We start from the raw sequence: 25,640 nt of genomic DNA, 5'->3' as shown, positions 1-25,640 counted from the left end.
ATTTCGATGTGTTGCAAAGCGCTCTATTAATCATTATTGGCACATTTCGTAGGAAACGCTATTGTAGCCAATTCAACGGAAATAAATATTTCATTTCTTTAAATAAAACCATATCACTTTACTCGACCGTAACGTGCTACTACTTAGTATGACAATGACGTTTTTACACTCTCTGTATCAAACCGATATTGAACTTGTAAATTTAAAATGCATTATTTAAGGCACATTGTCATTTGAAATGTATAGTGACACAATTACAATTTTATTCAATATCCTTCATAATTAACGAATCAATTAAAAGCATTATTTCCACTACTTTAATTGTAGGCTTTAACAAAAAACGAATCAAATTTCTCTTCGTTTACAATGAAAGCTTCAACACACAAATTTGGTCACAACTTTTCCGCAATGTATCGATTTGATGCGGAATTTCTCAACCGAAAGTACTAAGAAAACACTAACAAAACCTCTAGTCTCTGGTGTCCTCTTGCTATTTTCATGCTTCCGTGTCCGATTTCAATTTGTTCACGTAAAATTCTTGCTTAAAAAGTCACAACAACAAAAAAACTTTTGCTATAAATCTAACACACATAATCGTGGCCACTTTCTGCTGCCGCAGATTCAAAACGTAAATGATCCTTTTTCGCTCACGCTATGGTGTACCCGATGCGGTTGAGACATTTTTGGGAAAGAAACTCATTTTTACCCGTCATGCGGTTCACTTAACATCGTTATTGTTCATATTTTTTTTTTTTAAATTCATACAATAAAGAAACATTTTCTCTCAACACCTAGAGCGTAGCGTGCACTGCACATCGCAATGATTGTCATTTTAATTTTCCAAACACGTATCGCTCATAAAGTTGTGCTTTGTTTCACATTAGCAGCAAATTTTGCAATATGTTTTATTGCTTCCATCGTCTGCGCTGCCGAAAGATTGATTGACGGACAAACTAAATTATTCCACTTGTCCCGCTCGTAGAGATTGTGCAATAAAATGTAGAAATAAAAAATTGAAAATATCCTTCTTCATCTATAAAAACCATTAAATCCCCCAACATTGCTGCAGATGCGCTCATAAAAACTGTGGAACAGCAACAAAATTTGCAGATCATTAAAAAGAAGGAGTAGAAGTAGGTGCATAACAAAAAAAACGAATTAAATGCATTTAAAAAGTATAAAATTCACGATGAAAGTTTTCAAAAACCGTCTCAAAAGATACTTAAACCTTTTGCTTTGCGTCGATATTTGAAAACAAATTCATATCCATGTTAGACTTAATAAATTGCAATTAAAAATCTTTTCGACACATCTTTATCTATATGTATTTTAAATATTATGATGACTTCACAGAAACCAACATTCTGATACGAATTAAATGAAGCTAGCAAAAGATAAAACAATGGATTTGATTTTTTGCAGTCAATCTATCTTATCCACGGTGTGCTCTCTCGTCCAATCTTGGCAATATTAGTCAACAGATTTGTCATAATGGTCAAACTAATAAGTATCAGTGAACTAACGAGAAGAAGCTTTTCATCATCATCCATTTCGCAGAAATCTGAACAAAAACCAAAGCTAAAACTTTGATCACTTCGCTGCAAATGTCAAAATGTTCGCGAAAGCTTATTACCTTAATATAAACGTGTCACAAATCCTATGTTTGCCAACTTTATCTCTCCCAAAGACAAATGAATGGACGCTTGGAAATGCTTCTTACAGCATAATTATTCACCATTTCTTTTACTTCCCACCATAATCTTCTTGCGGTATTTCGATCCTTGTTTTTCCCCTACCATGTCAGATCACATTGCATTCGATGAAACCAATGTGCTTTATCTCAACAAACCAAATGAGCAGTGCACACGGGTACGGCAAAATCCGTGAGTAGCAAAAAGCTAGAATAATGATACAATAGATTAGTCTTGGAAACGCTCGTCCATCCCAAGAGTGATTGTGCCGACGGCACTATGAGAAATAAATGCAGCATGCAACTGTGTTACCTTTTTTTTTCTTTTTCTCATTTCTTGTGAACAACCACCGTAGCATAATGTAATGCAGTTTGGATAACTAGGTCAGTGTAGAGCGTACTAGAAATATGATAATAGAATAAATGGTTGTGATAAATGCAGTGCTATCCTTCGGCCAGCACCGAACCGGTACAATTGCGCTGTGTATGTGCATCGACCATCGAATGTGGTGGAATAAAATATGCAAAAGGAAATTTATTTACGCTAAGCGCCCTGCATAACTGGAAACGCGATCCCACGTCGACTCGGTGGTAGCGAATGGATGGTAAATGCAGTGTTTAGCACATGCTCAAAAACGATTCTTACGACCGGATGGTAAGAACCACCACAGTGCAGAGTGCCTAGGAAGGAAGTATTGAAATTTCAATTACTCCTTCAGTCTAGCTCGAGAACACGGTTTGCTGTTGCTACTTTGTGTAATGGATGGCTCAAGGGTTTGCAAATAGCTGACGCTTTCACTGCGACGGAAGTTTTCGAGCAGCTTTATTTAGTGGCTGACGTTTGCGTGTGGTTTCTGCCGGAAATAGATCACAGACACTTCAACACGCACGTTAGCTAGGCGAACGTCATACCACGGCGTACGGCGATAAATCAATGATATTGAGGCGAACAGTCGTGATATGTAATGCACAGCAAAACGTTTATCAGCTCGTCGTTTGATGTCGCTAGCTAGCCCTCCCTTAAAATCTCAGCGCACTCCTTCAAGAAGAATGTCTTAAGCTAGCTGCCTGGCATTATTTATAAACGTAGGGTAATTAGCAAAGAGCTATTTTGTACACACATAATTGCTAACGCACCGATGAACTGTAAACATGTGCATACGGCCGATCACTCGGTGACGAAGTTGTTGTAGCCCCCCCCCCCCCCCACCCCCTTTTCCGGAACGGATGCTAGTAACGTCTGTCCGTCCGTCCAGACTATTCCCTCCAACCGTACCATCGGCTAGCAACAATAATAAACATCCGTCCAGATGTTTGCCTTTGTGGGTGGGATACTACCAAAGGTAGCAGGGTAGTGAAGCCGAAATGTTCGTCAGTCCGTGGTCTCGGTTTGAACTTTGTGGAAGAGTAAATATCCGGCCATCATACATATCATAATAATCTACATTCATCATGAGAAATTTAAATTTTTCGCCTCAACTCTCTTGTAACGGAATGTTTTGGATTGTTGGAAACACTAAAAATGGAAGTTGTAGCGGAACTGGTGAATCAGCAAATAAATAACTACTCTCGCTGGGAGGGATGGTTTGGATACTACCATACTGTTGCAAATACAGCTCTGCTAATGGATCGTAATCATATTCGGTAGCATAATCATTGAAACAGCTATCACTCAACCAACTACACTAGTAAATAATCATTTCTAATGGAATCCAGTGAGCCGCATACACGAAGCAATCAAGGGGAAACCCGTGATTAGTCTAGCTTTTTCTGTTCATGCAAATTTTCCACCAAATATGGAACATTACATACATGGAATGGTACAACTCACGTGATCGGATTATATTGTTCGGTGTAGTTTGGTGATGGAAACATTTTTCAAATACAGTGGTGCTCCATCCTTGTACGGTACTCCTTTTGACACTGCAAATTAAATGCATCCAATAGAGCTTATCTAAAACATTTAAAGTTTTTTTTAGGATGCCTCATTTGCATTACGATACATGCGAGCATAATCGATTTAAAATACAATTAAAAACAACCGATCAGCCCACTCGGAATATGCATAATTCAAACGAGATTTACATATATCGCATTGAAGTCTTACGCAATGATTCAATTTAATTCGATACAACAAGAATATTAAACAGAAACTTTGTTTCCAATAACTATGTGAATTTAAAATTAATAACTCTTGCTCGATTCATCCTTACCAAAACCATTCACTGTTCATACAGAAATAGTCAGTAATTTCTATAAAGGACTACACACTTTCATCTCGTGCCGGGCGTAATTTCTGCAACGACTGCGACGAGTTGCAAACACGTGTATTCAATTAGCCTTACTTTAGGGTTGCGATTCACTTCCCTACCGTAAGCCGACCTATTTCCGTTCCGTATGTTTTCTTTATGACGAATCATCCCATTAATCGCACAATCAATCTTAATGATTCCTATGTGTTGATTTCTCGAGCTAACTGTATTACGACACTCCACAGATTCACCACATAATCATATTATGGCTAATCATATCCTCAATTTACCAGGTCTATCAGTTTCCATTACAGAAACAATTAATCTTCTACTTTCATCCTGTTCACACACATAATGAACATAATGCACATAATGAACGTATTTAAAATACAAGTGTTGCATAGAACGGTAAGAAAATGTTATTGATTCGTTTCGTTCTTTTGTACCCTTTTCGTTACAGGCATCTTTTTATTCGACCGCTTTAAAAACGTTAATATCCGTATCGACTGTGATTTTACTAGGGCTCATCGTAGCCTACCACGCCTTGGAAGTTCAGGTGAGTGAAACTTTATCGCCCTAGTGGTAAGGTAACAACAATTTTAAACCGACGTCTGATAGCCTTCTGCAAAGGTTATTAAGCACAGTTTTAACTGCATTGACCAACACACATTGACTGAGCATGTTCAAACTTGATGTAAACTTAACTACTGCTATGTTCAATGCATTCACCAGAACAGAACAACTCATGCATCGGACAAAAGACCGTAAATCTAGTCGGTGTGAGGTCCAACGTTATTAAAATGTCTCCTTAGGTCTGATTTGTTTGGGAGTCTCTAGCATTTTGTGTGGCTACAGCTGCAACGTCCTGTCAGGGGTGACTGCGGTTATTGCAGTTAACACTAACTAAACCCAACAACCAGCTGACCATCAACCTGAGCTCGTAAATAAATCTGGAAAATTTATTAGCTCTGCTTAGGACAAACTGCGTAAAACAGTTTGCAGCAGGGTATGGGTTCGACAAACTCACCCGTACAGGAGCACACCTTCACATGCCCGACTTCACAGTGTAACTGGCATAGTGCATCAACCACAATAATTCCATCTCGGCAAATACTGAACGATGGCTCTATAAAACTGACTAAATGAAAATTCAAAACTCACACCTCATACTACCTCGTGTTGCCTCTTTTCATGCTACAGTGCGGAAAAGTGAACTGCCAAGACATGGCATTTGGCCGATTGCCAAACATTAATCGCACGGTCAGAAACATTTTTGTTTGGTTGTTTTGCCTCCGTACAGGCTGATGATGAGGATTCATAACGTTTTCATAACGTATGCTCCTCTTCTTATCTCGTTTTTAATCGTTTTTTTTGTCTGAGTTGTTGTTCTGTTGTTTGACCTGCTATATTCGGTAAACAGAGAGTGCGTCATTTCCATTATTACAAACTTTAAAATTAAACAATTTTATCAGATTTTTTATAGACACAGCAAACTTATCCTGACAGAACCAATAGCAAATATTCAAATGAAAGAATATTTATGATTAAAAAAGATTTTTTTTAAATCTTAGAAAAATGAAATTATTGCAATTTTTTCTCAATAATTTTATTGTAAAGCATCCAGAATAAGCAGATGCAAATTTATGCAAATTTTAGAAACTTTCAAAATACGTTCAAATACACCACAGTTATTATTCATTGCATGTAATTGCAATATTTTATTAAACTTTATTTCAATATTGAAATAAAGGCTCATTGTCGTATGGTCAACACCGTATGTGTTGGAAAATATCAAATTTCAGACGTTTAAACTTGTTACAAGTTCATTATGATCAATTGTATGTCATAACGGCTTAATTATAAGTTAAACACATATAAACTTGGCTGCCCGATGGCTTATGTGATAAACGGTGCCGGACCACACGACAGGACCGGGGAAAAAATCAAATTCTGGACCGTCCTCCCGTAGCAAGGACTATCCGGCTACGCGGTAAAAATAAGTCTAGTAAGCCAGAAATGGCCGGCGTGACCTTAGAGGTCAGCAACATTTAAAACCAACAATAGAGAGATATATAATCCGTTCTGAGTTAAATAAAATATGAACAAACGATCATTCGTTTATTGCATTTACTACACCTGATTTCACATATTTCACGTAAATTAATGGTACAAAATGCTAATTTTCATTTCATTTTGTTTTCTTTACTCTACAGCTTTTTATGATAGACAACTGTGCAGATGACTGGCGAATAGCGATGACCTGGCAGCGAATGAGCCAAATAGCTTTAGAATTACTAATCTGCGCAGTGCATCCCATTCCAGGTCAATATTATTTTCTATGGACTACCAAATTAGCTAATAAGAACAAAGCCATCGGGGGTGAACTAGTTCCGTACGACGTCGCGTTATCTTTGCCAATGTTCCTTCGTTTGTACCTGATATGTCGTGTGATGCTGTTACATTCGAAACTATTTACCGATGCCTCGTCACGTAGTATAGGTGCGCTAAATCGAATCAATTTCAACACTCGGTACGTACCATTGAGACCATCGCCGACACCCTGTGGAAAGGGTTTTGATATATGTACATATTTTCCGCCTTCGTTTTGCAGATTTGTGCTGAAAACACTAATGACAATATGCCCCGGGACGGTTTTACTAGTGTTCATGGTTTCACTGTGGATAATCGCATCGTGGACGCTTCGGCAGTGTGAAAGGTAGCTATCACATTTTCCACAATTTTCCATCACACTGTCTCGTTCTTTCTACTACTCTCTTTCTATCTTTCTGTATCGCTCACTCACTTTCTCCCCCTTTCGCGCTCTCCGCATATCTCCTCTGTCTATCTTTTGCGATCGTCTTGTACTCGCTCCTTCAGTACGTTCATGTCATTTTGTTCTCTGTCTACTTCCCTCTCTCTCTCTCTATCTCTCTGTTTCACTGTCACACACTCTTTTCTTTCTCTGTCTGTGCTCTAACTCAATGTCATTAGAATTCGTAACTTCTACTCCTCTTGTCGTTTTTTAATCCTTACGTTTTTGTTTTCTTAAAAAGGTGTCATCCTTGTTTTGAATCATGTGTTTATTAGATCGTTTCCCCTAGCCTTTCATCTGTTACAACCCTGTCCAATGAAGTACTTTACCTTGTTATTCTTGTCGTTCTCTGTTATGTGTGCAGTCATTCATTGTTACACTACTGTACATGGATAGAAAACGCTACTAACACTGTAATATGTAATATGTTTTAATTTCATCAAGTTTGTAAATACAAACAATAAGTACCACCACTACACTCAGCGTCAAAAAACAGTGCAACTAGCTTTTTGCAAACAAACTATAAATCAATAGATCGGAAAATTAGTTTTTTTTTGTAATATACTACTTATAACATTGATATTTTCGTTTTATAAACAAATAACTAGTAATATTCTCTTTGTTTTGCTTTCTTCATACCTGATTGTGTTTTATTTCAACGTGCTAAAAACTTCCTTTGCTATTTAGAATCGTTAATGTAAAGATACTGCAGCTTACCGCATTCCGCTTAGTTGTTTCTAACAATTCGTTAAATTGTTCGAACTTTGTGTTAATCCCCGAACTTACTAATCCATACGCAACGAGTCGCACATTCTCACGACATGGTTTTCTCCTAATGCCACGCTATTCTGCCACTTTACACATACACGAAATGTCGCATGCGTAATTTTCACTATCGCTTATCGTTATTTTTCTTTCTGCTGAGTTTCCAAATACTCTTCACCAAACATTTTTCGAGAACGCTTCTGAAACTTCTTCTATGTACAGTTTTATCTCAAGTTTTAATCGCTTATATTGATAACTTTGTGTATGAGTCAGGTATTTCAAAACAAAGCGGGATAGCAACAAAACGTTCATTGAAACATGTAAATTGCAGTAGTTGATATATTCGGCGGCGAAAATTAGTATTGTGAACAAAACTTTAAGAGCAGTTTAAATAAATTGAATTTAATGTATCACACTGCATCGTGCTGTTACCAACTGCTGTTACCAGCATGAATTATGCAAACCTAAAACTTAAATAAGAGTTCAATAGAAATTTTAATTAAAATAAATAGAACCTGCAAGGCTCTTTTTAGTGTTGCATTTTAATATCAAACGAAATTCATGTTCTTGCCGTTTGTTCAAACAACAGCACCAGTTAAGGAATAAGAAATTCGAATATTTTGCTACGCCGATGTGACTCAGAAAAGTCAAAAGACAATACAGAGTCTGGTAAGGTGCTGTTTATGAACAGACAAACAGCAGCTCAGCAATATATAGGAGGACATATCCCTAACCTACAACAGTATAAGAAAAAGAAGATTATTTTGTGGATTAAGTGTAACATAATAATTAAATAATACAGCATAATTTCTTATATACCAAATCAACCAACCAACCAAATTTTATTTACGTACCGATTATTTTATTTGTCACATAAGACTTTATAATTACCCCGTGTTAATGAGGGTAAAAAAAAACTTTTTACAAATATAATTTTAAGTACAATGAGCACTGCGCGTTGACAATCATTACGTTTGCGAAATTGTTAAACCGCAACCAGAGCTATGATGTATTTTTTTTTTAATTACACCTTAAAATGTATCACAACAGCAAACATACAACACAAAAAATGATCTCAATTTTCTATCGTAGAGTTACATAAACTTGAATAATGGAATTCAATTTGCCTTTGAACAAACCGGTTAATGCTCATTTTCCGTAACCTGTCCTCCGTGTTTCGAAACCATTCATTGGGTGGCTTATCTAAAAGGGGACCATTAAATCACAGCTTTTACCTCAGCATATGTAACGTCCGGCCAATGCACCAGCAAGTAAAATGACATGAAATAAACTAATGTCCGACGATTATCGTGATTCTGAAATAGATTGGTACAATAACAAAACATTACTCCTGGATGCCCCTGTCGAATGATGGCACAGAACTGCATTGTTTAACTGCTTGAGGCAGTAGTGCGCTTTGAGGCAAGCGGCATGTGTAAAATAGTTATCATAATTGGTGTAATGGTGCATAAAAATGATTATACATATCCGGGCACGATTGGTCTCGGGTCGGTTACCGATAACTCCGTTTGTCCTTGGGAAGCATACAATATTATATTTTTGTTTTCCGATCCAATTGGCACCACAATGACCTTAGCAAAGGACCGACCTCCAAAATGGCGTTCAGATCCGTTGAATCGATGTTTTCTCTTTTCAAGTATTTTCTACCACGTAGTTTTTTTCTTCGTAGAATACCTCCTCAAACCCATTTACTCCGCTTACTTTCTGAAATTGTCATGGATCTTTTGAATAATATCCACCCAGTGGTCTGGGATTTCTGTCACAACTTCATTTGGCGCACATTCAATGATGTTGGGTCTGAAGAGCACTCCAAACTGGTGACCACTTTTCCGGAATAATCAGCAAACCGAGCAGCTTTCAGATGCTCATGTGGCATCACCCACATATACGCTCGGCTATGATTTAATGTATCATTATACAACCATCCACTTCATGAACATACAGCAGCAGCGGCAACAACAGCAGTAGAAATATCTTCCCGACTGGCCTGACTGGCCTTCTTCACATTACGCTAGTGCATACATGTAATGATGTATCTGTTCATTCATTCTTTTCATTCCACACTTTGAAAGCACTCAACAATTTCTTTTCTAGAATAACCACAAATCCAGCTGCCTTTATAGAGCAAGTATCATTACACACTGTTCACTTCGCTGGAATCTTGTAACATCATATAAAATAACACGTCTTGTATAATTATACTTCAACACTATAGACAAATAACTCATACTTTCCAGAATACTTGACATTTCTATCACATTCACATCAGTAACAACATAAGAATATTTGAAAATTAATCATGATGTGAAGTTGTTCTTACAATATAATTTGTATGAAAAAAAAATCACACTAGAAAGTCTTAAAACCCTTATGCTCTGCTAAAAACTGCACCTTTGCACTGTCTTTTTTGCTGCTTGTTATTCACACAAATCATCTCATGTCGTTCAGAAATTATGTATCCCTTCTTCGTGTGTTTACATGAGCAAAACGGCAGAAATGTTCCAAAATATTAACATTATTATCAACGTTCCGGCCATAAGCAACTGCATATAACGAAATGACATTCATGAGATAACCCGAAGCAATGCACAAAATCACATGTTTCCAACACATACCAAACTGCTCTAATCCATCACCATCCATCTTTGCCATCGGCAGTTCGACGTACTGCGAGATGCAATTTGTTCGTCTAGTTTGCTTGCAGCAGCTGCAACATTTTACCAAACTGCCATTTTCTTACAACAGTCAATCTTCGTTAATGTCAGAAAAAACGGGAACAAGAAATCAATACTTTGTGCGATTTTCCCCCTGACGGCAACTAGATAGATCTCGAGCGTAAAACTTACTACCAGTGCTAAATCATGTCTGCACGACCCTTTCGCCACCATTACAATAAGGTCAGCTGCATTCTATTTCCACACAGTCAGAAAACTTTTACAGCAAAAGGAGCATTTTTTTAATTAGATTTAAATTGCTCCCTCGCTTTATTGCAATGTGCACAAATAGAGCATGTTGAACTATTGCAACTTTAAATTAAAATAGTTTGACGCACAATACTTTTTTACATGCTTTGTAATCAGTATCATTTTGGGTTTACCCACATAGCTGTAAACGATGTTAAATTCCTAATTTGCCTATGAAACGGCACGCTTTAAAGTAACGTGCTTGGAAAATAACTTTAAAAATATTGCGTTTAAACGCTGCGTTTAAGAGATTGAACAAAAAAATAATAATTATGTTTTATTTTAATTGAGATTTTTTCATCCCAATTCTTCAATCTTCAATATTATTTCAATGGAGACGCCTGGTATAGCATATTTTGGTAAGCAATGGAGGCGCATGGTATTTCACGGTTTTTGTGGAATTTCTAAACAAGACAATTTTAAACATACATTTTTCTTATTTTTTTCTGATAGCCAATCAAGTAACATTCCGCTTTCCTGGAGAAATTTACTTGAAATTTTCATTTAAAAAATTAGAATATAATATATAATGGAGTATATTAATTTCTATCCATTTGCATTGCAACGATCAAATCGAGATTAGGAGCCAGTTTAAATACATTTTGTTTAACGGCGATGTGATTTTAAAAATATTACTTATTTTCATCAGACAAGTGAAAACTTTTTACTATCATTGCAAGCAATGTAAAGATTCAATGATTCTTCATTTTTTACAGTTTCTGATAGTAAAATCGGAAAACATTCATAGATGAATATTATACATAAAAATTTAAAATTAGTGTTGAGAGTATTATAATTCAGTGCAAGGGAATGTTCGTCGATTTGTTGAAATACGCTTCTGGACAAACGAATAATTATATTGACATTTAAAATTGACTTGTAAACCCTGTAACACTATCAAACCATGAATTAATAGCGATTACCAGACTATAATTACATCTTATAGTGGCGGAAACTATCTTACTAGATTGTTTATCTGTCCAGTGGGTATCATGCTAGACTGCTGTCACACTGATAGTCACTCAGCATTAAATTATAATTTAACGGGTGACGATGATTTCTCTCTTCCGTTTGCTTTGCCCTTATTTCTTTACTGCATTCAGTGGAATGAAACAAAATGTATGAAGACTGAAACACCCACCTAACAGACATCTCATCATGGTTGACTGAGCCACATCACATCCTGGAAACGGATGGTGTGTTTGTTATTACGATAAATTTCTTCCGCCGATTTATTCCAGTCCACAACTCAAGCTGTTTCGAAACATTCGAACATCGAACATCGAAGGAAGATCAATGCTCAGAAGCTCGAAATTGAAATTAGTTCATTTTCCTAATTTTCTTAAAATAATCTGGGTCTAAACTGATTCTAAAATGGGAGTGGTAGAAGAATTTTCATCAAAAAATGCAGCTATTCAAATTTAGTTGAGTTCACTTTTGAACTAAAAACATTCTAGTTGACGTTATAAAATGTTCTTCTTGGCGTAACGACCATTAAGGTCATGCCGGTCATTTCTAGCTTACGAGACTTATTTTACCACGTAGCTGGATTGTAAGCCTTTGCTACGGGGGGAAGTACCTGGTGGGATCTGATCCCCAGTCCTGCCGTGTAGACCAGCACCGTTTATCACATACAGCTTCGGGCCGCAAGATTATCAAATCTATTGTGCTTTAATTGCTATAGTGTCACTTCTAAAATGGTAATGAGTGAAGTTTCTCATATACACTTTATGCAAATCTACGCTGAAACTATAAAAACTTTTTTTAAGAATTATGCTTTAATATTCGTTAAAACTTTACTGATAAAGAAGCAAAATGCGTATTGTCTATCATGGACTCGAATTAAACCAAAAAGAACGTAATAACATAGATAAATTAATGAAACTTTGAGTTTTAGCACTTTAACTATATAAACAATTTTTTTTGTTGCATTTATCTAAATGTTATTCCCGTCTTTTTTCAGTCAATAACTAAACATTTCTCAACTAATTCAAGCAATTTTCTATGAATGTTTGGACCACTATGCAGCAAATGAATTGATTTGGAATTGAAAATTCAAACACTGTTTTTCTATGCCTAGTATGAATCAATAAACAGTGTTTTTATTTATCCTAAACATTAAACCCTACACGGTACCCTATACTTAAAATTGCAATAAAATCTATATGATTCGTGTCTAATTTAACATAAATATTAAACATAATTTAATATTTTTTATTGCAATTACAACGTTTTCTTTCGAAGCTGTGGTGTGTTGCTACAAAAACATCACATGCAAAACAAACATGCTTTTGGCATAGCAGAATAGATTTATAAATATAATTACATTGTGTTGTAATTTGCGAAAATTGTAATTACCTCAGCCATCTGTGGCTGACAATACGGCAAAAACCGTAATCATGTAATAAAATAAAAACAATAAAATAAATACATTGTGTTAGATCAATTTTTGCACCAAGGAAAAAAATGAAAAACAATCGGAGCAAGACAATAACAAAGCTAGTTAGTTTTATCATACGGTTAGTCGGTTGGTATCGGATAATACATTCAATCTGACCAACAATCTAATGCGTCATTTCGATCAAATAATGAATATATACATCACATATTCTCCTGGCATTAGTTGGCGCCTTCTATGTGTATTTGTATTTCATACACAAAGCCTCCAAGAATTTTTTTTTTTACATTTTCTAGAGCAGAACAAAATTGCTAACTTTTATGAAAAAATATTATCATATATTATATGTATTTACTACATTAATAAATTCTGGAATAACCGTGGAAGTGCAAAAACGATTGATGTATTCCTTAATAAGTGTTGTATTGTAATAGCCCATATTTTGATATTAGATAACTGCTACATATTATCCATTTTGCAGGATACTAGCAAGATATTGAAACTACATGAGCATTTCTGACAATAAATCACTTACATTTTGACTCGTTGTTAAAACAGTACAAAGCCGGAATAACATATAGAATTAATAAAACACAATCCGCATTCCTCAAGTCCATTTTGTTAGGCGATGTACGTTACAATGTAATCTCATATCACCTGCAAACATGCTTTGTATGACAGCAACAATCGATACACAGAGTGGAACAACTCAAAATACAAATACAATGCAAACATTATTCGTTTTGCTGATAGCGGATTTCGCATTCACCACTCAAATTGCTTTCTTGCTTTAACGTAGAACTGACCTTAGGTACTGATAGCACACACTTACGGAACAGGCCCCACATTATTTACCTGTTGTATAATTGGTGTCTGACACAAATATACTTATCGGCAATACAAATTAACCGTTTGTACAACAGCAAAACACCTGCGTATCAATCAGCAATAAACACAATGTAGCCACACTGTCATGCGATTCTTTACTTTAGTTTCCATCGCTTATTTGATTGTTAATATTTGAAAACATATCATATTCGAATTATATTTTTCTTGCTATCAAATTATGCCTTGAAACAAAACAAATCCTATACAGTCTAATTTTCATGGCAATTCCAATACTACGCAATAAACTTTCGTAACTTTCTAATATTAAAGCTAACAAACATGGTAAGGACCATTTCGAAAATATCGTTAATGTGTTTCTAAAGCGCATTATTTGATTTTTGCTACTAGAAAGAAACAAATTCGTATGATCTACATTTCCGCCATTTGATTTAATTTGCTTTTCCATCCAATTTGAAGGCATCATACATTTTTTCAAATCATTCTTATCTTGTGGAAGAATTTGTTTATGCTATACCAGAACAGGCCACAGTTTATCAACATTACATCGTTATCATTAAACGAATATATCCTAAGCACTTTATGTTTTCTCCATTTTGTTTTTCATTCTCTACTGGTTTATGGTTTGGTTATTTTTTTATGTTTAAATCATACCATATACGTATTTAATTTTTTAAATTTCGTTATGGTAACACTCGCTTTCCCGATTTCATATCCTACATCTCTCTTCCATTGCATTTAATAATCTTTAATTTTCTCAACTTTCAATCCTTCCTTCTTTATACCTATCTTCTCTCATCACTTCTAAAGGCTTTGCTCAGATTCTATCCTCATGACTACATACTTCACTTTCTATCTTCTTCTCCTTTTGCTCATCGACTACTATATCTGTATACTTCAGAGACCATAATGTTTCGAGACATGTTGCTCTACTCATTGCAAAATTTTGTATAGTGAATTATTATAGTTTATTTCAATGTTTCAATGTGTTTACCGTATCATTCGATGTGAGAATTTAAAAACAAAACCAATGTATGTTAATTGTGTTTCAGTTCCAACATTTTTTTTTTTCATAGTACAGATCAACCTGTCAAACTACCATTTGCTTGGTTGATCGTTTATGGCAGCTCATGCGGTCTCTTATTTCATAGTCTCTGTTCGCTTAATCAGTAATACTTTGTGTGAAATCTCCATCTATGTGCCTAACATTGATTGTAACTACTATCTGTCTACTCTGTCCTTTCTGTGTTTGTGTGTAAAATCTATTGGGCACATAATTCGAATGAATATGTTTATGCAAACAGAAAGTATTAACAGAAAGACTGTTTGCTTTCCGAATGACCGATTAAACTGACTGTACCGGTTAATGAACTATGCAAAAAACTAGCATTTGTGTTAAATAAAACGAGTGTCATGATTTTTACGAACTTCATTTCGATTAGTAATGAAATTCTAATGGTGTGCTATGTTCCTACATAAACGTTAAATGTTTTTAAACAAAAAACGCCAAAAGAAAAACGACACTCTGCCCGAAAAAAATACAAATCAACATATTCATTCGAATCCTCTGTTCCCACAAACATTTCCTCTTCAGAATAAGACAATCAAATCTACTCAACAAAGTTATATTACTATTCTAACATCCGTTGCTCGTTGTTTCTATATATCACATTTTCTTCATCGTGTAAACAACACCAACCACCACCACAACCACGACCACCACCACTGCTAAAATGTTCTACAAACACTTACAAAACGACGCCCCATGTATGTTGTGATAAAAACACACACACACAAAAAACACCATCTACATAACTGTGTCAATACCTTCGACACGCTGCGTTCTGCAATCAATTAATGGAACACGAACATTTAAAACAAAAAAAAACAACAACTCATACCTACCTACTATGTACTCGGTTTGGTGCTTTTCCTCGGATAAATGGTGTTTCTCACTTTTTGATGCACAACATTATCACATATCACCACACTTGACAACCGACAATCATGTATATCCTCGTTTCGACCATTATTCAAAAATCTCGGTTCCTCTCTTGTGGCTAACGTGCAATTTCGGTAACAAACCACACATTGCCAACACAAACTCAAAACCACACACACGCACACATACACACACATAAACGACCTCATCACACCTGTGGCGCCTGGCGGTGGTGTGTGTGTTGAAAATTACACAAAAATATAAAACCCTGGACGAAACGAAACAACAACAACAACAACCATACGCAAATAAAAATCAAATAAAAACATCCCGTCCCAATCAAACTGCGCCGTCAAACTCCTTTCGGCATATGCGAACCGGCACACATAATGGGGCGGGTTGGATGGTAACGGAAGGTTTCACGATGAGGAACATGCCAATTTGTTGAACTCCATGTGGCTAACCGCGATCACGTTTCTCTGTGTCGGTTATGGAGACATCGTCCCGAACACGTACTGCGGAAGGGGAATCACGCTAACCTGCGGAATGGTGGTAAGTAGAGAACGGTCCAATCAGGGTATCATTCCCATCTCCCACAACACAACAGCAACAAAACTCGACTGCCAATTCGTACATCTTGACGTACCGGACCTCACAGAGGACACGGTAACAACTTCCATGACGACGTGACACACACTTCCCTCCGTACACTGATACGCGCTCAGCGGTGTCTCGAAACTGCTGAAACTACTTAAACTACCATCACAACGCGTACACTTAGCATACGAATCTAAACGCGCAGACACTAAACCTGGCCGCGATCGGGTTTAATCTCCCTCGATGTTGGCGAAACGATAAGCTTAAGCCGATGCGCTGGTACGCGCTGTATTCTTCCTGTTGTCGTTGTGCTGCTATCACCTTCTTCACCACAAACCAATGCACGATTAAAAACAAATGTTGTACACACTTTAACAAACACACTGTTACAATCACGATATTTTGCACTACCAAAGTTGGTGTAACTGGTGTGGCTAGACACAAACGTACAAACGTACAATAACAACAAACAGCTCTGTGTTTTACCGTGACATCACTTACCTACACACACATTTTTGCGAACAAACAACTTCCCACTAACCCTACACCTGGTTGCTGCGATGCGGAAATTCAATCGCTGCGGTGTCATGCTAAACAACACGCACGATAATAATGAACTGCTGTTTACATTCTATACCGAGCCTTTTTGGGTTGACAAATAAAACTTAATAACCATAGGCCCCTGGATAACCACAGAACCGGGAAGGTGGTCTCCCATCTTAGTAACGTTAAAATGCAAACATTAATATGCGAAAGAAGGGTTTAGCAGTGAGCATGCCATTTTGAAATCTTAAATGGTTTTGCTTGATTGGGTTTTTTGTTTGTTGTTGTTTTATTTTGCTCCATCCCGCCATTTGCACCCTTGAAAATTGGAAATTATTTAAGGACAACTTTAAATCCCGTGACCATCCTCCCTTCGCTCGCTCGGATGCATTATGCATACACGGTGTTAATTATTAAAAACAAAGTGCTCTAAAGGATATAAAAGCAAGAAAAGGAAGAAAAAAACTAACACAATGCTTCGGAAGCGGAAAACAATCTCCACCTACAACGTGTGCTCTCCCCTCTGCATTCCCTTCCCTGCTTGCTCTCGTTGCTCGTTGCTCAAGACCATCCGTGTCACTTCCTGTGTGTTCCTCACTCGTGCTGCTGTTGCTGCTGTGCTGTGTTTTGCTCCTTTTTTGGTCAATATGCGCGCTCTCCGTAAACGCGGGCGGCTTTTCGGCAGCCCTTTTGTTGACATTGTCGTGTGCTTCTGTTTTCATCTATGTAGATGGATATGCTGTTTTATGTGCCTTCACAATTTAAAGCAAGATATAAAAAAATCGTTAACGTACACACATACAGTGTTACACGTAGCATAAAGGATAAGGGATAAGGGCAAAAAAGCCGCTTCATACTGGGAACAATTGCAGTAAAGACAGTTCACGGCGGTGCTAAATGTGTGGGTGTGTGTATGTGTGTTGCTGTGTAGGTGTGGTTTGTTTTTACTTTCACGTCAAACAAAACCAACAACAAAGAAAAAAACACCACCTTCGTACACAAACTATGCTACAAATGAAAATCTTTTACTGTGTCTGTATAGTGTGTCTTGTCGTGATTTGCAACGATGTGCAAAGTGTGCCAAAAAGAAACTGTATCCCACATATTCGTACGCTTAGCTGTGCAACGTGCAGGAAGGCTAGCAAACGTACAATGGTTGCGTTTTTTTGTTGTCATATGTTTGTTTGTTTGTGTTGTGTTTTTGTTTGTTCTTGTCTTATCACCCCACTGTGTTTTCTCTCGCTTTATTCGTTCTATTTTGGTTTTCCTTTCTAACCCATCAACTGACTTGTGGTGCTTATATTGTGTTACACAGTTGGCATTTCCTTCCTTTTTCCTTCTGTTTCCTTTTGTTTGTCCATTGAATTAACACTGAACTAACACACGTAAACAGAAAATACCTGGTTGCCTAACTTTTTTTTCGTTTTTAATGTTGTACGCCTCTTCAATACTTCAATCGAACGACAGTTTATGGTAAAACATGCCAACAACATACTTGCTGTCTAGCGTTAAATATTGTATGTTGATTTAAATCATCCGTGATAGGGGAAAAAAACGCCTGCGGCAATCCTTCTTCTTATGCGATTATAATGTTGCAGCTTCCGTTGCTAAAAGTAAATACAGAATTTAAGATGAATTGCTCGATTTCTTGGTTGGTTGGTTGATTTCATTGCTGTAGCTGTGTATAAACAGCACGCTGCTCGATATTGGCTAATGCGCGATGGTAGCTGGTAGCACACATCAAAGGTTCATCAAAACGTAGGAATGTAGAAAGTAAAAATCAATTTAACGAAACATATCAATCCAATTCCCGGTATCTAATCAGAGACAAAACCAAATAGGCCAGTTGAAAACGTTTGTTCAAATTGCTCCATTAGCATCGCTATATGCTAAGTTATCCATGTTTGAATTATGTTTTAAGTTTTTCTGTATTCTTGACGTATGTTTTGTATAATTCATCTTTCTTTTTTACGCTGGATTAGGATCGTACTGCACCATCCAAGTATGGTTCGATATGTATTTATTCATATATTTTTATAATTTCTACTTTTTCCACTCTTTACTACTCTTCCAGTTTTTGTATCATATTTTTTCTCATTCTCTATGTCTTACACTCCTTTTGTTCTCTATTTTTCTCTCTATCTTTCTCACTAATGTGTCCATTTCTTTTAATCTAACCGTTCGTACATTTTTGTTACTATATTCTTCGATCACCTACTTCCATTCCATCACTACCGCCCTTTAAAAACTGAAAGGAGACGTTTCACGTAATCCAAGTTCGTCATACAATTTCTCCATCTTTCCCTTTTTTATCTCTCACACACCCTTTCTATTTCTCCCTATCTCTCTCTGTTTAAACTCTACTCTATATAACTCTCCCTTCTACTCTTTATCTCTCTCTCTCTGTCTCTGTATCACCAAGAACAATCCACTGCTTGCTCCCAACTTTGCAAAAGAAATATTAATTACAATTAAGCAAAAAATAAAAAAAACTATTACCTATCATCACACCAAGAACAAACCTCGCATAATTTGGATGTCAAACAATTTGTCTACAGGTTTCACGATGAAGAGCATGCCAATCTATTGAACGCCATGTGGTTAATCGCGATAACCTTTCTAAGTGTTGGCTTTGGCGATATCGTGCCCAACACGTACTGTGGCCGTGGTATTGCAGTCAGTACTGGTATTATGGTGAGTTTAATGAAACAATCTTTTCGTTTTCCATTTCGTACTTCTTGCGTTATTGTTTTATGTTTTTCCTCGCCCTTCAAATGCATACGCGTACCTTCTCAAAATCTCCTCCTTCCTGAAGTCTATTCTTACACAACTTTACTTTCCACTTTTCCTATGTATTCTTTTGTTTATCTTCCGAAACATCTATCTACAAGCGTACAACCACCAATTTCAAAGCATTCAGCAGCCACAATCTTTCGATACACTTCGATTATTCTTCCATTTACTACTAATAGATGTCACATTTTTTAATAGTACACTGTTTTATTTATTAATTGTAAGCCATATTCTGCTCTACTCTTACATGGAACGTACATATTGTTTCGTCTAATATATAACTTCCTTCATTAGTACGCTACTGTACACTTTCGCATCTTGAATCACAGAAATAATGATCCCACAAAACGTCCGCAAATATTTCCCCGATTGTAATAAATACGACGAATAAAATCGCTATACAAAAATAGTATATAAGATACCATCGGCCGCTTCTAGATAGTGGTGTAATAAATATCTAAAAGCAAAACTTTCATCGAAATTAGATAATGAAATAGCTTCCACTAAGATATTTTATTGATTTATTTAACATACATTAAACTTAAAACTTTGCAGTACCTTAGAACCTTCTCATAAATCGCCTATTTTGCTTGGCCAATGTCCCACCATCTGTATGCGCAATATCCTATTTTCTGCATACATTTCAACAGTCTCTGATAAGTTTCCTTTGTATACATTCCAATGAACCAAATCTGCATTCATTTCCACCATTATGGACGGTGAATCCTTGCTTGTGTTTATCGTGATAGTGCAAGAAAACTAAACAACCTTCGTTGGTGCCTTTTGTGATGAAACGTGTCAATCCCCGTCGAGCCATACGGTGCCTTTAGATCGTCCGGGTTTGCCACGGGTGTGAATAGATACGGTTCGCTATTAATCTCCCTTGCACAACCGAGCATAAACCTAACCGAACCATGCCCGACGGAGATCAATCAGCACAACCTTCCGTCGAAGTGTGCTGCCTGGTCCCAAACGGAAAGGCAAGAGCCGCCCTGGGCGAACGAGACGATCATAATGGTACAAGAAACTGCAATCATCTCCCCAGCGCCAAAGGTCACAAAAAGGAGAGAAAGCAAAACATTACTGACGACCAAGAGAAAAAGATTCAGTGTTTGCTATGGTACGCCGACGGGTTCCCCCTCCCCGAGGGCGCTAGAGAATGCTTGGAGTGGAAGCACCAGCAGCCAAGAACGTTGATACAGCCCTGAGAAATGATCCTCATTCTTTCTGCTGCATACAAAGTGACCCATGTGATGCCGGCTGACAGAAGCGGTGTGTCACGTGTCCAGATGTGGAATGAATATGCATGTGCGTGCTTCTGCAACTAGCTGGGCCCGTAAATTATGACTCTCGATGAGTCGCCTTCCACACAGCAATATTCCGTACGGAACTTTGCACACAGCCACACACGGTTCCCTTACGTATGTGATGGGAACAATCCCTCTCAACAAGTTGACGCCACAGCAATTCAGCTGGAACAATTGCTCTTGTACCCAACTGTACGCTTGCGATAGCGTAGGAGTGCTCCATTAAATTTCTTCTCTCAACATCGACCAACTCACCACCATTTTTACCGATGCATTGTTGACCAGATCCAGTATACGTTCCGTTTGCGCAACAATACTTGAGTAACAGTCCAATTTTATGGTTCTTCTCTGTTTCATGGGATATATTTAATTGGCTACTTCTAAATAATCTTCCTTTATCCATGCTTCAACGAGCTGAATAACAAAAAGAACATAACACTTACAGCAAAAGAAAAAAAAAACAAACACAGACGAACCAAATGCCACAGGCAATCACAGGCTGAATCAGTCAGAAATTCTACCAAAATTGATGAGCACACATATGAGCCACGGACACAACCCCGACAGTAGAACCCAGACGGGTTTACGGGACCGTCGGTTGTTGCCAATAAATTATTGAAGTAAATCTGACGTCTAGAAGACGCAACGGACAGAAACTATGCAAATTTATGTAAATGCCTTTTCCCGACAATAGCATTTACAATGGCGATAGGGTAGGGAATGGCGGTGTGATATTGTAGTGTCGTAAGCTTCCCACAATCCGTACCGATTGTGGAGGAGCACCAAAGAAATACCCCGTCACTTCATAAACAGTAACACGCTTCCTTTCCCTCAAACGTGAATTAAACCCCCCCCCGGCAGGATCAGGATCGATTCAGGGGTGCCCTTATGTGGCATAATTTATTGGACCACTTGAAATGTGCCCCTCCCATTGCGAAGCACTACGCACAAAAGGCATAACTGTTATTAATGAGAGCTGATTTACGGTGAGAACTTACGTACTCGTCAAGGGGTAAGTAGGGCTTTTCAATAGTGGGCGAAATCCTGTATCATCTGAGCCCAAAAATTGCTGGATATTGAGTTCACTGATAGCTTCAAACACTGGAGCATGAGAATTGGAAACTGCTCTAGATGGTAGTAAATTCAAACTCCGAAGCATCAGCATGAGCTGCAATCACAGCATAGCACCTTACCCAACAACCGGATGCACACACATTTGGTGTGAAAACATTACTCTTTCCCTTTACGCACATTTACTGCTTCAACGAGGTGCTTCATTGAGCCTGTTATGCCTATCGTTCGCTTGGGTACGCTTCATTCATTCTGCGCACAACATTTCCACTCGGGAACTACTTTACACTTTTCTCTCAGGACAGAAGAAAGAACTCATCTAATCGCTCCAAAGTACCTTGATAAGAGGGCCGCCGCGTCGCTATCGTTACCGACAATGGTACCGACCGACCGACCGAGCTATCTAGCTTAACTTATGCAGCCCGTCCGACCTACACTTTCCCGACATGACTTTCTGCAAACTCATGCTGACATTTCATGCCAATCTATTTTTTTTTGGTTTCATTTTCGACTGAAGAAATGAATGACCACGTAAATGTGGAATAACTTTGGCAAGATAATCGTATAATGGTGTACTCGGTGCGCATTTTGATGATACCGTTGGCGAATCGTGGCTGCCATTCTTGCCGGCGCCATTCACCACGGATGTTGTTTTTCTCCTTTCGCTCATAAAAACAACGATCTCATCTCGCTCAGTTTTGTTTGCGCGACTGGCAAACAAGCATTCCCCGTTGCTCCTTCTACCCCATCGGCACTTCTGCACACACCGGCAAACTCCAGATCAACTCGTTCCAGATTGCCCGACAAAGCGGGCACTGCTGCTGCTTAGGATGAGGGGCCGGTCGAAAGTGTTTGATTTATGAAACGATTTCCTATCCATAGCGGGGTCTGTTTCCCGGCAGATGCTTGCTTCTTATTAGTGGAATAGACGAGATAAGCGAACAGGGAAAAAGGGACACACCCGTAGCAGTATCAACCGCGATCCGCTCAACAATTGGATACGCGTTTTTTTTTTGTCCCCACCGTAACTTACACCGTACGAGCCCATCGCCAAATCTCTTCATTGTTGTAAATATTCATGGCTTCATCATATGTGGTGCGAATGTCAAATTGTCTTAAAGCTTTCTCTTCTGGGTTCGGCAAGAGTCTTAACGTATTATGGAGGCGCCCGAAAAACTTTCCATCATGCGGGCATGGGTGGGGGGTTTCAAGGTTTCAAGACGTTGTTTGGCGCCACGGAAGGTTTACCTTCGTACCGTAGATTCTTATCGAGGGTGGTATTTATGATTCCATTAATATTTTCGTGCAATAGTGATAAATAATAAAACTGCTGCGCGTGTCGTTACTTAGCATTTTCAATAACAAGTTAGTTTACATGAACTTGACATTAGATGTGGTTTATTTTCATTCATAACTCTTGCCGATAATAAATATTTATGGATTTTACATTCAGTACAAGGCGAAGAGGGAATGAAAATAAAAATGTTTAGTTGGGATATTTGTTCAAAAATGCTTTCGTCTTCAATTTTAACACGGTCATAGCATCAACAAACTCTTAAACAAATTGCTTACAAATGATATGAAACAATAAAATATACATTAATATTGAAATATGCTTTCGGCACTTTACTAACTACTGCCAATTGGGCTGAAAATTGAAGTAACAAAATAAAATACTTCCCAACTACTAAACAACCCTTGTAATACATGAGCCAAGCAGCAAAAGTCTAAAAGTAACATCAAACAAGGAAACAACTTTTACATTTTTAAAAAGCTCCCGCATGAACACTCGCCACACTTCACTTCAGTTATGATTTTTTCCTTCTCTCTCCCTCTCTCTCTCTCTCTCTGCTTGGGAGCGTTTTCTTAACATCTTCAGTTTTTTTTTGTTCACTTCACATCGGAAATGATCGTAAATCTCTTGCACGCTGTCGAGCAGTTTGAAAACAACGCACATCCACACCATCCGGAAGTGGTAGCAAAGAAAAAGTATCTTCCAGTACCGCAAATTAAAAAAAAGAAGTAACCCAGTGATGCTGAGCTTGGGAACGTAGCACGAATATACCTTCAACCATGGCCACAAATAATACCAGCAGCAGCTGCATAACAACCGGAAGATGAGATGAATTTTGTGAAGATCGAGCAAGATACAACAACAAAAAAATAATAATAATCTTCCTTCGCGATGCCCTTTCACCTCATAACGTGCCGAGGCAATGCTTAATTCTTTTCTATACTTGCACCCAAAACATTCGCTCTCACTTAACACAGTAATCTAAAAGTAAAACAACGCAAAATAAGATTACATTTATTCCGAAATCCGTTCGCACACCAGCCATTACGCACAACGCCACACAGCGAACGACACAAAGGAAGGACATAATCAAAAACTTTAACTCACCAAGTAGTAGACAGCAGCAGGCAGGCAGCAGGACGAAGCAGCAACGCGCTTATATGTGCGTGCGTGTGTGTGTACGTGTACGTGTACGTGTACTAACGCAACAAAGTTCGTGCGCGCCACGTGATTTTCCAACGGGTGTTTTTGTTCGATTGTTTTGGTTTTTCTCTTTTCATCCCCTGCATGGTGCTCGTTCATGCGTAACGTGTGCCATTCGATTGCTCGCTTGCTCGTCCGCACGGTCGCTCATATATATGCCGGTTTAATATCCTGTGTATCACACATTACACACGCATGCATACGTACACACTCCCAACACCCACGAAACCTGCCACGAAACCCTTCCGCTCTCCTTCCCCCCAACCTCCCCCCGTTCTCGTCTGTTGTCCATCTAACCTCGAAACGAAATAAACAACCTTCCAAAGTAAAAATACACCGAAAACGATACTACACGATACTTTGTACGAATAAAACACCAAACTTCTAAATGGAAAAATTTAATCAGCTCGTCGAGATGTTCCCAAAATGCATTCATCCCTGTAACGCCCAGCAGCGCGGTACGGCAGGGAAGAGTCAGAGCATCAGCAGGATCAACGTTACCGGCCACCATTACTGATCAGCGATATGTTCGCATTTTCTTTCTGTTCTTTTTCTTTCTCTCCGTTTCTTTCCCCTTTTCCGCATGGTGTTCCTGGCTGTGGGCTTCGCTTCGGCTCCCATCACGATATTCGATCGGAAAATTTCATCGCCCGCCAACAAACACCCGCCCCGCGGATGGGTGTTTTTCTTTCGTCTTCATCTTTTACGCATTGTGTCCCTCTCCTCTCGACTGCGCTCTAATCTAATTAACTTTTAACGATCTGGATCGCGGTTCCGGGCACACAGGGCGCTGGCTGTACGGCACTGCTCGTGGCGGTCGTCTCCCGGAAGCTTGAGCTGACGCGAGCGGAAAAGCACGTGCACAACTTTATGATGGATACGCAGCTCACCAAGCGGGTAAGTGGCAAATTGATGAAACTGCATGTCGGTAACTTGCCTTACTAGGGTAGTGAAATATTAGCGCCTCGTTTTCAAATTTCACACGGTAGTATGATACCGGCTGCAGGAGTTTTGCCGTCGACTGTAAAAGCATGATATACTCGTGTTCAGCACAAGCGAAGAAAGAATGAAATGGTACTTTTTCTACACCCCGTAAAGATCTCTTGAAGCAACAATTTACACACACGTTTGGTGTGCCAAATC

At 38.1% G+C, this 25,640-nt stretch overlaps 1 protein-coding gene across 22 annotated transcripts in view; it reads left to right on the top strand.

Annotated features, from left to right (window-relative positions):
- LOC125769606 (small conductance calcium-activated potassium channel protein) overlaps positions 1–25,640 on the top strand; it is a 140,233-nt gene that overhangs the window by 98,574 nt on the left and 16,019 nt on the right. For 19 of the 22 annotated variants that reach the window (XM_049438376.1, XM_049438381.1, XM_049438379.1 and 16 more), the window contains 5 exons: positions 4,403–4,498; positions 6,156–6,472; positions 6,554–6,658; positions 19,388–19,523; positions 25,284–25,394. In XM_049438376.1, the coding sequence (XP_049294333.1) occupies positions 4,403–4,498; positions 6,156–6,472; positions 6,554–6,658; positions 19,388–19,523; positions 25,284–25,394 (765 nt within the window). Of the gene's footprint in view, positions 1–4,402; positions 4,499–6,155; positions 6,473–6,553; positions 6,659–16,105; positions 16,242–19,387; positions 19,524–25,283; positions 25,395–25,640 lie in introns of all 22 variants that reach the window. The other 3 variants (XM_049438380.1, XM_049438374.1, XM_049438394.1) reach the window with 1 other exon arrangement.

The sequence above is a fragment of the Anopheles funestus genome, chromosome 3RL (assembly GCF_943734845.2).
Source record: "Anopheles funestus chromosome 3RL, idAnoFuneDA-416_04, whole genome shotgun sequence".
NCBI classification, from domain to species: Eukaryota; Metazoa; Arthropoda; class Insecta; order Diptera; family Culicidae; genus Anopheles; species Anopheles funestus.
Note: the sequence above shows the minus strand (reverse complement) of the source record. Positions and strands in the feature narration are given on the sequence as shown.